The sequence below is a fragment of the Lipotes vexillifer genome, unplaced genomic scaffold, assembly GCF_000442215.2.
Source record: "Lipotes vexillifer unplaced genomic scaffold, Lipotes_vexillifer_v1.1 scaffold627, whole genome shotgun sequence".
Taxonomy (NCBI): Eukaryota; Metazoa; Chordata; class Mammalia; order Artiodactyla; family Lipotidae; genus Lipotes; species Lipotes vexillifer.
Genome location: NW_006787891.1, coordinates 1024080 through 1037605, shown reverse-complemented (window position 1 = coordinate 1037605; position 13526 = coordinate 1024080). Strand labels below are relative to the sequence as shown.

At 36.3% G+C, this 13526-nt stretch overlaps 1 protein-coding gene across 2 annotated transcripts in view; it reads left to right on the top strand.

Moving 5' to 3' along the window:
* The window catches only part of ELP4 (elongator acetyltransferase complex subunit 4), a 249546-nt gene that overhangs the window by 6465 nt on the left and 229555 nt on the right, over nt 1-13526 (top strand). For both annotated transcript variants that reach the window (XM_007460926.1, XM_007460925.1), the window contains exon 2: nt 822-857. In XM_007460926.1, the coding sequence (XP_007460988.1) occupies nt 822-857 (36 nt within the window). The remainder of the gene's footprint in view (nt 1-821; nt 858-13526) is intronic.

Sequence of the window (13526 nt, the reverse complement as noted above, 5' to 3'; positions counted from 1 at the left end):
TCTTAAATTTTTAAGTGAATTTGTTAACGTTTGCAACATTAATTATACATAGTAATACTTTTACAAGTGGTTTTACAAACAAAATATCAGGATTCAAATGGTTGAATGTCTTTATCTTTCTGATGTTGTTCTAGTTTCCTAAAACTTGATTTTAAATTGATTTCTAATAAACTATTTGAGTTATATGTTTATGATCATATTACCCTAATTCAGATATTTACAATAACATTTTCTAGTAAAATTGTAAATGTGTTTTGTGATTGTGATTGTGCCTTTTTTGTTTGAAATGACAAAAATATTTAGAGTATGTCCTGACTTTGTGTATATTGTTAATAATGGAAAAAGAATTCGTTTTAATTATCAGGGTTTTTTTCCAAGGCTTATTAAATTTGAGAATAAATATTAAAGTGGAATTTCTAGCATAATAACCTTTCTTTTCTATGTTATACTTCTGTTGTAGTTAAGTTATGTGCACATTTAGGTCTCAGCTATTGAGCTAATTTATTAGCAAGTGCTAAATATAACATTTATGGATTGCTTAACTGGTTATGTTGAATGCTGCATGGTCCTAACACAGGAGAAAGGAGGATAGTACAGTATATTATGAAAGTAATTGTAATGTGTAGTGTATAATTACATATAATATGTAATTATTTCATAATAGCACCTTAAGCAAAGTATTGCAAAGGTAATTAAAATGTTGTTTTTAACTGCAATTTTGAAGTTATTGAAGTACCTATCCTTGATAATGCCTAACTTTTATGCTAAAGATAATGTGAAAAGGTAGATTAATTTTCTTCTTGGTTTTGTTTCATTTCCAGGTGGAGGTTTGGCCGTTGGAACAGTTCTTCTAATTGGTTAGTCTAGCATACATACTTTGCTCTTCCCAGTCACGGTTTTCTCTTGTGCATAATGATTTTATGGCTTTGCCTATTCTGAAATTAAGTATTTAACACTCTACAAGTGTTAAGGTAAATTATACAAGAGTTAAGGTAAATTAAAGAGGAATTGCCTTAAGTTCTAATTTAAATTAAAATGTTGATCTGAACTTGAAATGAATTAGGAAAATATATATATGAAAATGTAGCACTTATAGTTTAAAAATGTTCACAGTGCTTCTCCCTGCATTTGTTTTAAAATAACTAAAATTAATGCCAATAGATTTTTTGGAGAATCTCAGTATTTAGATTGGGATTATTACAGTGATTCATTTGATAAATTGATGTACACATAAGCCCATTGTATATATCACAGATTTTTATCATAATTGTCTTCTAACTGGAAGAAAAGTAACAAACTGACAAATCACATTTTTGTTCATCTTTAAAGCTTCATTGGTTCGTACTTAAATACACATACATAACCCTACTTAGCTTTTTTTAAAGTTTAGATCATAGAATCTTGGAATTGAAATAAACCTTGGCAGTTATATAATCAAAGCTCCCATTTGGCCACAAATCACTTTTCCATAATCCTTGACAGATGTCAAACACCATTTGAGTACAGATTATCTAGTTTAAAGGGCTCACTACAAAGCAATGCTTTGTTATTGAAAATGTATGATTTATTAGAAAGTTCTGTATATTAATGTTTAATTTGTATGCCTGTAACAAGTTTGTTGTTCCTAGTTTTGTCCTCTGATACTCTTTCACATGACACTCTTAAAATATATGAAAATAACTATTTAATCACCTCAAATCTTCTCCAAACTAAATAGACATAGTCTCCGGTACACGGGCCTCTCACTGTTGTGGCCTCTCCCGTTGCGGAGCACAGGCTCCGTGGCCATGGCTCACGGGCCCAGCCGCTCCGGACCGGGGCACGAACCCGTGTCCCCTGCATCAGCAGGAGGACTCTCAACCACTGCGCCACCAGGGAAGCCCTAGACATAGTTTCTTAAACTGGTTTCACACTCCTCACTCTCCTGGTTGTTCTCATGTCGCACCTTTTGGTCTGGCATCGTTTTTTTTTTTTTTTTTTTTAATTCATTTATTTATTTATGGCTGCGTTGGGTCTTCGTTGCTGCATGCGGGCTTTTCTGTAGTCGTGGTGAGTGGGGGCTACTCATTGTTGCAGTGCGCGGACCCTAGAGCGTGTGGGCTTCAGAAGTTGTGGCACATGGGCTCAGTAGTTGTGGCTGGTGGGCTCTAGAGCACAGGCTCAGTAGTTGTGGCGCATGGGCTTAGTTGCTCCGTGGCATGTGGGATCTTCCCGGACCAGGACTCGAACCCATGTCTCCTGCATTGGCAGGCGGATTCTTAACCATTGCGCCACCAGGGAAGTCCCTGGCCTTGTCTCTTTAACTGTGCCCAGAACTGAATACAATACTCCAAATTTAGTGTGACCTATGCTTAAATTCTAGAAATGGTCATGTCAGTTGCAGTTTTTAAATTTATCTTTTAGTAAGTAAAGAATGATTGAAGGAATTTTGGGAAAAAATAATTCACAGTTTTGATATAAGTATATAAATACAGAAAATATAAAAGGACATGTAGAAAAATTGGGTTGCCCTTTCAGTTCCTCACTCCCCATACCCAGGGACAGTACTGTCCTGCGTTTCCCACCCACATATTTCAACATAGCTAATATACATGGGAGCATTCAGCACCTTGCTTTTTCTGCTTAATACATGTTAGAGATCAGTCCATGTGCCTTCATATAGGTATACCTCATTCTTCTCGACAACTGAATAGGATTTTATTGTATAGTTATGCCACAATTTACTTAAATCATTCTCTATTGATAAGTTTAACTCATTATTTTCTGTTACTAACAATCCTTTTGTACAAGTCTTATATAAGGTCTGCATACACATATAAGTATATAGTATCTATAGAATAAATTCCAAGATATAGGCTTACTTGATAGAAGCATGTTAAATTGTATTAGATATTAGATTGCTCTGCCAAGAGGTTATGCTACCTTATACTTCAGTCAACTGTTATAAGAATATTAGGTTACCCTTACCCTTAACAACAATGTGTATTATCAACACATTTTAATCTTTACCGGTCCTAATAGGTGAAAAGTGAAGAATGGCACTTCATGATTTGAACCTGGGACTTTTCTCTTTATCTAGCTAAATTTTAATTCTTTTCTCCAGTGGAATTATATGTGAATGATACTAAGAATCTAATGACGACTGATAATTCATTCAAAAAATGTTCGTTGAACACCCAGGTGCATGCTGGATATTGGGGTTACAAATATAAATAAGTTACTCTCTTCCCTTAAGGAGGAGACATAAGTAAAGTAAATAATTACAACATAAGTTAATACCATAATAGATGTGTTTATTATTACTACACTTTATTGTTGATTGTAGCTGTACGAAGGACTACTATTGACTTTTGTATATCCATCTTATAACCAGCAACTTTTGAATTGTTTATAGATTCACTTGAATTTTCTAAGTAGGCAATCATCTTCTGCAAACATTGAAAATGTTATTTCATAACAGATTTTGGTGTTTTAAAAGTGAGTGCTTCCATAACAAATATAAAATAAAAATATGGGAGTGGCTTTAGAACCAGGCAGTGGGCAAGGGCTGGAAGGATTTTGAGGAACACATTAGAAAAAGCCTAAATCACTGTAAAGAGATCGTTAGTAGAACTCTGTACTTTGAGGACACTGCCAGTGAGGCTGTAAAGGGAGAAGGTCCATGTTACTGAAAACTGGAGGAAGAGGATCCTTGTTACATAGTGACAGAAAGTTTAGTGTTGATGTCAGCAGTTATGCGGAAACAACACATGTCTAATGAACTTGGTGATCTAGCTAAGGAGATTTTTTGACAATATATAATAAGGAAAAACTCAAATAAGAATAACTAAAGCACAGTGACAGATAAAAAAAAGGGTCTGCCTTTGATGAAATATCAATTCACCAAGTATTAAGCTAGGTATTAAATAACTATTTGTTGAATGAATAATTGCATAAAACAATATAACAAGTATAAAGCAAAGACCTTGCCTTTACAGTCTGGTCTTTCCATAAAGCTAATATTTTTAATCGTCTCATTATTGTTTATGCCCTACTCTCAACTCCTTCTAAGTGTATAAGATTTTAAAAAATATGTATAACTTAAGTAAACTTAGTTTTATTATCTGTTAGCTTGTTTTCTGTAGGAAATCTTAAAACAAAATTTGGAAGCATTTTTACATTTCTTTGAGAGATTAGCAGAAGGAATCTTATCTACTAGGTTTTCTACTTTTCTCCGTTTCCTGGTCAATACAGCTTGTACAACAGATGAATTCTGCCTTAAGAAATGGATGAATAGTTCGAAATACAAACCAAATATGGAGATTTAAGGTCAGTGGTTAGGAGCTTAGGCCATTACTATACTGCTCATCAGTCAAAGATATTTTTTATTCCACAAGTGAGGAAAATTAAAGCCTGAAGATGATTTGCATTAATAACTTTTCACTATAGACTGTGAACATTTTAACCATTCTCTCATTTACCAAGATAACTCTGTGTCTCAGTGTGTACATGCACATGAGTGTGGCGTAACAGAGTAGTGGATTTACGGTTTCAGAAGCAATGTAACTATGGAAACTGGAGACAGTGAGCACTGCCAGAAAACCCATGGTAGGTCTACTTTAGACCTTCGGAATGCAACAAAATAAATGAATATGAATACTTAAAAGGCCCTTCTCTGAGCAATAGATTGAAGAACTAAGGGGCTCCTACATTTACTTTGAAAATCAAAGATAGAGTTTTCTTAGAACATGTTTCATCCTTCAGTACTGGAATAGGTTTTGAGATGTTTTATACTTAAATCGCTTTCTGACAGTCTGGTACACGGGTAAATATGGAACACCTGAAAAGTATCAAAAGTGAAAGGATGGCATAAATATTTAAAGTTCACACAGCTTCCTTTTACATAAAGGATCTTGGTCTATATGTGGAGCTAGCGAGCATCAAAAAGATTTAATAGAAGTCAGTAATTGAAATACAAGTTATGTGACATTTATGAAAGCATTATTTTTAATTTAGTCTCAGGTTAATTATATAATTTTAGATCTAGAAGTAGGAGAAAAATATGCTTTTAAACAATTAATTACAACCAGCTATAAGTGTACTTCTGTATTAGTTACCTATTGCTGTGTGACAATATTAACATAAACTTAATAGCTTAAAAAGAACACACATTTATCATCTCACAATTTGTGTGGGTCAGGAGTCCAGGCACAGCTTAGCTGGGTCCTCTGCAAGCGGACAGTCAAGGTGTCAGTCAGGGCTGGGTTCTCACTGAAGGTTTGGCAGAAGAAGGAAGGATCTGCTTCCAAGCTCACACGGTGGTTGACAGCATTCAGTTCCTTGCTGTCAGCCAGAGGCACTCTCTCACAACCGGCATCTTATTTCTTCAAGACCAGTAAGGAAGAATGTCTCTCAACAAGACAGATGACACAATTTTATGTAACAGAAATGATGTCCCATCACCTTTGCCATATACTTTGGGCAAAAAGCAGGTCGCAGGTTCCACCCATATTCATAGAGAAGAGATTACACAAAGACATATACCAGGAAACCGGATCATGGGGATCACCTTAGAATGTCATACTTTTCATAGATTTAATTTGTTATTATTTCATATAATAGCAAAAACCAAGCGCTCCCAATATATTTCTCAAAGGAGAGTATAGTATTTTCTCATCAGTTGTCTTCGAACTTTTTGAATTTGCTGAGCTGTTTTCCTTTTACAACATGTAATAAATTCTAAGCATTTTCCTTATGGTACACGACTTGGCAAACTACAGCCTGCTGGCTGGCGATTTATCTATAAAGATTGGAATACAACCATGCTGTATTTATTTGCACATTGTTTATGGCTTCTTTTGTGCTACAAGAGCATAGTTAAGTAGTTTCAACAGAGACTGTATGGTTCGCAAGCCCGAAATATTTACTCTGACTCTTTTAAGAAAAAGCTTGCCAGTTGCTGTTTGATATTATTATATTTTGTATGCTCCTTAATTTATTTTATAGTAGTAAAACTTGTTGGAAGACTGAAATAAGACATACTGATATCAGTACAGTTCTTTAGGAAAAAACCACCTGACCTTTTGCCCTGAAACATTTAAGTGCCTACTATGTGTTTAACACTGTTAGGCAGCAAGAATCTTGGTTTTTACCCTTGATGAACTTAAACTGGATGTCGGTTGCATGTGGAATAACTATGAACAATCCATATATAATGTGCAGATGTTTGTTCAGGTGCAAGAGGTATGGAAAAGGCTTAAATTGAATCAAAATATGGGCAGAAGTTGAGGGGAGATGAAGGGAGAAAAGTATTCATATGGAAACTGTATAAACACGTGCATAAGAGAGACTACCAGCCGAGTATGCTCCTGTAATAAAGAGGCGAGAGCCCTTCTAAAGGAGAGAGTATTAATTTAGGACTAGTCAAAGGGAAAGTTTAGCCTACTTTCCCTGAGTCTTTTGTCTCAACTACCTACTTGTAGAATTCAAATTGTGAAACTTCAGAACCCATATACCAGCTCCTCAAACTGCAGTGTGCAGGGATGAGACTTTTTACTCTTTATCCACCAGAAGACACCTGGGAGTTTGTTTAGCTTTATAGCCAGTCAGATCCATCATGTTTCACCTCCTAGTTACCTTTGGTCATTGTCCAAGAATTAAGTTGTTCCAATGATCTTACCTTCTCTGTTTCTTTTATCTCCATATTTTTTTCTCTATAGACTCAATTTCCTAGTATTCCTGTCATTTCTAAACCTTTCCAGTTTGCCTTTTATAACACCTATTTCATATAAAACATACTCTAATATCTTTAAAACTTACTAAATAGTCTAGTAAAATATTTAACATTTAGTGAGGATTTACTGTGTGCTGGGCATCACGCTAAGCCCTTGATGTATATTTTATCATTTAATTTCACAACAGTCAGATGAGATGTCTATATTTTACAGAAGATGAAATTGAAATTTTGAGAGAAGCCAAGTAGCTTGCCCAGGGTCACACACCTAGTAGCTGAGATTCGCAATCAAGTTTCTATGACAGTAAATCATCATTTTATACTAAAACCTGATAACTCATCTTACAAATTCTTTCTGGAGTGAGATTTATATCTTGGGCTATTCCTCCTCCTCTACCATCTCATTGCTGCCTATACTGACGTCCTAGTTATTTCCGTCATTTATTAGAGACTATCATGATCTTCAGCCTCAAGAAGGCATTGAACGTTGGCCAACAAGCTTTTGTATAACTCTAATCACCTCCTTTTCATTCTCAGTAACCTCAGTGGCCTTTTAAACTCTCTGGTCCTCAAACATCAGACAATACCATTTCTCCCTCATTTTCTGAAATGACTTATTTCACACAGAAGTAAGAGTCTCATCATAAACAACTTCCCACCATCAAACCTCAAAACATAGCTCTATCCACAAATGGAAAGATGTGTTATACCTTCTCCTGTTTGAGATCATCCTTTCACCTGTACTTTATTTTTTTTCTTGAATTTTATTTTATTTATTTTTTTATACAGCAGGTTCTTATTAGTTATCTGTTTTATACATATTAGTGTATATATGTCAATCCCAATCTCCCAATTCAATTAACTCTAGTAGTTTTCTGGTGGCATCTTTAGGATTCTATATGTATAGTATTATGTCATCTGCAAACAGTGACAGTTTTACTTCGTCTTTTCCAATTTGTATTCTTTTTATTTCTTTTTCTTCTCTGATTGCCATGGCTAGGACTTCCAAACCTATGTTGAATAATAGTGGCGAGAGTGGACATCCTTGTCTTGTTCCTGATCTCAGAGGAAGTGCTTTCAGTTTTTCACCATTGAGAATGATGTTTGCTGTGGATTTGTCGTATATGGCCTTTATTATGTTGAGGCAGGTTCCCTCTATGCCCACTTTCTGGAGAGTTTTTATCATAAATGGTGTTGAATTTTGTCGAAAGCTTACTCTGCATCTATTGAGATGATCATATGGTTTTTATTCTTCAGTTTGTTAATATGGTGTATCACATTGATTGATTTACATATATTGAAGAATCCTTGCATCCCTGGGATAAATCCCACTTGATCATGGTGTATGATCCTTTTAATGTGTTGTTGGATTCTGTTTGCTAGTATTCTGTTGAGGATTTTTGCATCTATATTTATCAGTGATATTGGTCTGTAATTTTCTTTTCTTGTAGTATCTTTGTCTGGTTTTGGTATCAGGGTGATGGTGGCCTTATAGAATGAGCTTGGGAGTGTTGCTTCCTCTGCAATTTTTTGGAAGAGTTTGAGAAGGATGGGTGTTAGCTCTTCTCTAAATGTTTGATAGAATTCACCTGTGAAGCCATCTGGTCCTGGACTTTTGTTTGTTGGAAGATTTTTAATCACAGTTTCAACTTCATTACTTGTGATTGGTCTGTTCATATTTTCTATTCAGTTCAGTCTTGGAAGGTTATATCTTTCTAAGAATTTGTCCATTTCTTCCAGGTTGTCCATTTTATTGGCATAGAGTTGCTTGTAGTAGTCTCTTAGGATGCTTTGTATTTCTGCAGTGTCCATTGTAACTTCTCCTTTTTCATTTCTAATTTTATTAATTTGAGTCCTGTCCCTCTTTTTCTTGATGAGTCTGGCTAAAGGTTTATCAATTTTGTTTATCTTCTCAAAGAACCAGCTTTTAGTTTTATTGATCTTTGCTATTGTTTTCTTTGTTCGTATTTCATTTATTTCTGCTCTGATCCTTATGATTTCTTTCCTTCTACTAACTTTGGGTTTTGTTCTTCTTTCTCTAGTTCCTTTAGGTGTAAGGTTAAATTATTTGAGATTTTTCTTGTTTCTTGAGGTAGGTTTCTATAGGTATAAACTTCCCTCTTAGAACTGCTTTTGCTGGAGGATCCCATAGGTTTTGGATCATCGTATTTTCATTGTCATTTGTCTCTAGGTATTTTTTGATTTCCTCTTTGATTTCTTCAGTGATCTCTTGGTTATTTAGTCACATATTTTTTAAGCGTCCATGTGTTTGTGTTTTTTACTTTTTTTTCCCTGTAATTGATTTCTAATCTCATAGCATTGTCAGAGAAGATGCTTGATATGATTTCTTTTTTCTTAAATGTACTGAGGCTTCATTTGTGACTCAAGATGTGATCTATCCTTGAGAATGTTCTGTGTGCACTTGAAGAGAAAGTGTAATCTGCTGTGTTTGGATGGAATGTCCTACATATATCCATTAAATTTATCTGGTCTATTGTGTCATTTAAAGCTTGTGTTTCATTATTAATATTCTGTTTGGATGATCTGTCCATTGGTGTAAGTGAGGTGTTAAGGTCCCCCACTATTATTGTGTTACTGTCAATTTCCTCTTTTAGAGCGTTAGCAGTTGCCTTATGCATTGAGGTGTTCCTATGTTGGGTGCACAAATATTTACAATTGTTATATCTTCTTGTTGGGTTGATCCCTTGATCATTATGTAGTATCCTTCCTTTTCTCTTGTAACATTATTTTAAAGTCTATTTTATCTGATATGAGTATTGCTACTCCAGCTTTCTTTTGATTTCCATTTGCATGGAATATCTTTTTCCGTCCCCTCACTTTCAGTCAGTATGTGTCCCTAGGTCTGAAGTGGGTCTCTTGTAGACAACATATATATGGGTCTTGTTTTTGTATCCATTCAGCAAGCCTTTGTCTTTTGGTTGGAGCATTTAATCCATTCACATTTAAGGTAATTATCAATATGTATGTTCCTATGACCATTTTCTTAATTGTTATGGGTTTGTTTTTGTAGGTCCTTTTCTTCTCTTGTGTTTCCCACTTAGAGAAGTTCCTTTAGCATTTGTTGTAGAGCTGGTTTGGTGGTGCTGAATTCTCTTAGCTTTTGCTTGGCTGTAAAGCTTTTGATTTCTCTGTTGAATCTGAATGAGATCCTTGTTGGGTAGTGTAATCTTGCTTGAAGGTTCTTCCCTTTCATCACTTCAGCTATATCATGCCACTCCCTTCTGGCTTGTAGAGTTTCTGCCGAGAAATCAGCTGTTGACCTCATGCGAGTTCCCTTGTATATTTGTCGTTTTTCCCTTGTTGCTTTCAATAATTTTTCTTTGTCTTTAACTTTTGTCAGTTTGATTACTGTGCATCTCGGCATGTTTCTCCTTGGGTTTCTCCTGCCTGGGATTCTCTGTGGCTTCCTGGACTTGGGTGGCTATTTCCTTTCCCATGTTAGGGAAGCTTTGACTATAATCTCTTCAAATATTTTCTCGGGTCCTTTCTCTCTCTCTTCTCCTTCTGGGACCCCTATAATGTGAATATTGTTGCCTTTAATGTTGTCCCAGAGGTCTCTTAGGCTGCCTTCATTTCTTTGCACAGGCTACAGAACTGTAGTTCTTGCTTCTGCTGTCTGCCCTCTGGTGGATGAGGCTATCTAAGAGGCTTGTGCAAGCTTCCTGATGCGGGGGACTGGTAGTGGGTAGAGCTGGGTGTTGCTCTGGTGGGCAGAGCTCAGTAAAATTGTAATCCACTTGTCTGCTGATGGGTGGGCTGGGTTCCCTCCCTGTTGGTTGTTTGGCCTGAGGCGACCCAACACTGGAGCCTACCTGGCTCTTTGGTGGGGCTAATGGCGGACTCTGGGAGGGCTCACACCAAGGAGTACTTCCCAGAACTTCTGCTGCCAGTATCCTTGTCCTCATGTTGAGCCACAGCCACCCCCCGCCTCTGCAGGAGACCCTCCAACACTAGCAGGTAGGTCTGGTTCAGTCTCCTATGGGGTCACTGCTTCTCCCCCTGGGTCCCGATGCACACACTATTTTGTGTGTGCCCTCCAAGAGTGGCACTGTTTCCCCCAGTCCTGTCGAAGTCCTGCAATCAAATCCCGCTAGCCTTCGAAGTCTGATTCTCTAGGAATTCCTCCTCCCGTTGCTGGACCCCCAGGTTGGGAAGCCTGACATGGGGCTCAGAACCTTCACTCCCGGGGGTGGACTTCTGTGGTATAAGTGTTCTCCAGTTTGTGAGTCACCCACCCAGCAGTTATGGGATTTGTTTTTATTGTGATTGCGCCCCTCCTACCATCTTATTGTGGTTTCTCCTTTGTCTTTGGATGTGGAGTATCTTTTTTGTTGAGTTCCAGTGTCTTCCTGTTAGTGACTGTTCAGCAGTGAGTTGTGATTCCAGTGCTCTCACAGGAGGGAGCGAGCGCACATCCCTATACTCCACCATCTTGAACCAAATCCCTCACCGTACTTTAGATCTTTTCTCCTTCTACCTTTCCAAGTACCTGGCAATAGCAATTTTCTTTTCTCTTCTTATCATTACTATCTTTATTAACCTCTTTTCTATGTGTACTTGTTTTTCAAAGGAAAAAAATTCCACTCCCTTAACGCTCCGTTCTCCAATTATTGCTTTTTCTTTTCTGTTTCATAGCCAAGCCTGTTGAATGATCTGTAACACTTCTTATATGTTTTAGTAATATTTCAGTCATTGCTCAGTCTATTTCACACACTACCACTTCACTAAAACCACCTTAGCTCGAGACACTGGAGACCTTCTCATTGCTAAACCCAGAGGTTACTTCTCAGTCCTATTCCTTCTTTTTTTTTTTATTGAAGTATAGCTGATTTACAATGTTGTGCTAGTTTCTGGTGTACAGCACAGTGGTCCATATATATATATATGTATTTTTTCCCCATTAAGGTTTATTACAGAATATTGAATATAGTTCCCTGTGCTATGCAGTAGGACCTGGTTGTTATCTATTTTATGTATAGTAGTTTGTATCTGCTAATCCCAAACTCCTAATTTATCCCTGCTCCCTCTTTCCCCTTTGGTAACCATAAGTTTGTTTTCTATGTCTGTGAGTCTATTTCTATTTTGTAAATAAGTTCATTTGTATCATATTTTAGATTCCACATATAAGTGATATCATAATATTTATCTTTCTCTTTCTGACTTACTTCACTTAGTATGATAATCTCTAGGTCCATCCTTCTTGCTACAAATGGCATTATTTCATTGTTTGTTATAGCTGAATAGTATTCAATAGTATATCTATACTACATCTTCTTTATCCATTCATGTGTTGATGGACATTTAGGGTGCTTCCATGTCTTGGCTATTGTAAATAGTACTGCTGTGAACACTGGGGTGCACCTTTTTGAATTGAGAGTTTTCTCTGGACATATGCCCAGGAGTGGGATTGCTGGATCATATGGCAACTCTATTTTTAGTTTTTTAAGGAACCTCCATACTGTTTTCCATAGTGGCTGTACCAATTTACATTCCCACCAATAGTGTAGGAGAGTCCCCTTTTCTCCACACCCTCTCCACCATTTATTATTTGTAGGCTTTTTAATGATGGCCATTCTGACCAGTGTGAGGTATTACCTCATTGTATTTTTGATGCACATTTCTCTAATAATTAGCAAAGTTGAGCATCTTTTCAGGTGCCTGTTGGCCATCTGTATGTCTTTGGAGAAATGTCTATTTAGGTCTTCTGCCCATTTTTCGATTGGGTTGTTTGGTTTTTTGTTGTTGTATGAGCTGTTTGTATATTTTGGAAATTAAGCCTTTGTCAGGTACATTGTTTGCAAATATTTTCTCCCACTCTGTAGGTTGTCTTTTCATTTTGTTTATGGTTTTCTTTGCTGTGCAAAAGCTTGTAAGTTTGATTAGGTCCCATTTGTTTATTTTTGCTTTTATTTCTGTTGCCTTGGGAGACTGGCCTAAGAAAATGCTGGTACGATTTGTGTCAGAGAATGTTTTGCCTATGTTCTGTTCTAGGAGTCTTATGGTGTCATGTCTTATATTTAAGTCTTTAAGCCATTTTGAATTTATTTTTGTGTATGGTGTGAGGAAGTGTTCTAACTTCATTGGTTTACATGGGGCTATCCAGCTTTCCCAACACTGCTTGCTGAAGAGACTGTCTTTTCTCCACTGTATAGTCTTGCCTCCTTTGTTGAAGATTAATTGGCTGAAGGTATGTGGGTTTATTTCTGAGCTTTCTATTCTATTCCATTGAATCATGTGTCTGTTTTTGTGCCAATACCATGCTGTTTAAATTACTGTAGTTTTATAGTATTGTCTGAAGTCTGGGAGGGTTGTGCCTCCAGCTTTGTTCTTTTTCCTCAGGATTGCTTTGGCAATTATGGGTCTTTTATGGTTCCATATAAATTTTAGGATTATTTCTTCTCATTCTGTGTAAAATGTCATGGGTAATTTGATAGGGATCACATTAAATCTGTAGATTACTTTGGGTAATATGACCATTTTAACAATATTAATTCTTCCAATTCAAGAACATGGGTTATCTTTCCATTTCTTTGAATCATCTTTAATTTCCTTTATCAGTGTTTTATAGTTCTCAGCATATAGGTCTTTCACCTCCTTGGTCAGGTTTATTCCTAAGTTTTGTTTTTGTTTGTTTGTTTGTTTTTATGTAATTTTAAAAGAGATTGCTTTTTACTCTCCTTTTCTGATATTTCATTGTTAGTGTAAAGAAATGCAACAGATTTCTGTATGTTGATCTTGTATCCTGCTACCTTCCCAGGCCTCTTCCTTTATCTCACAGCAATTGATGTAGTTA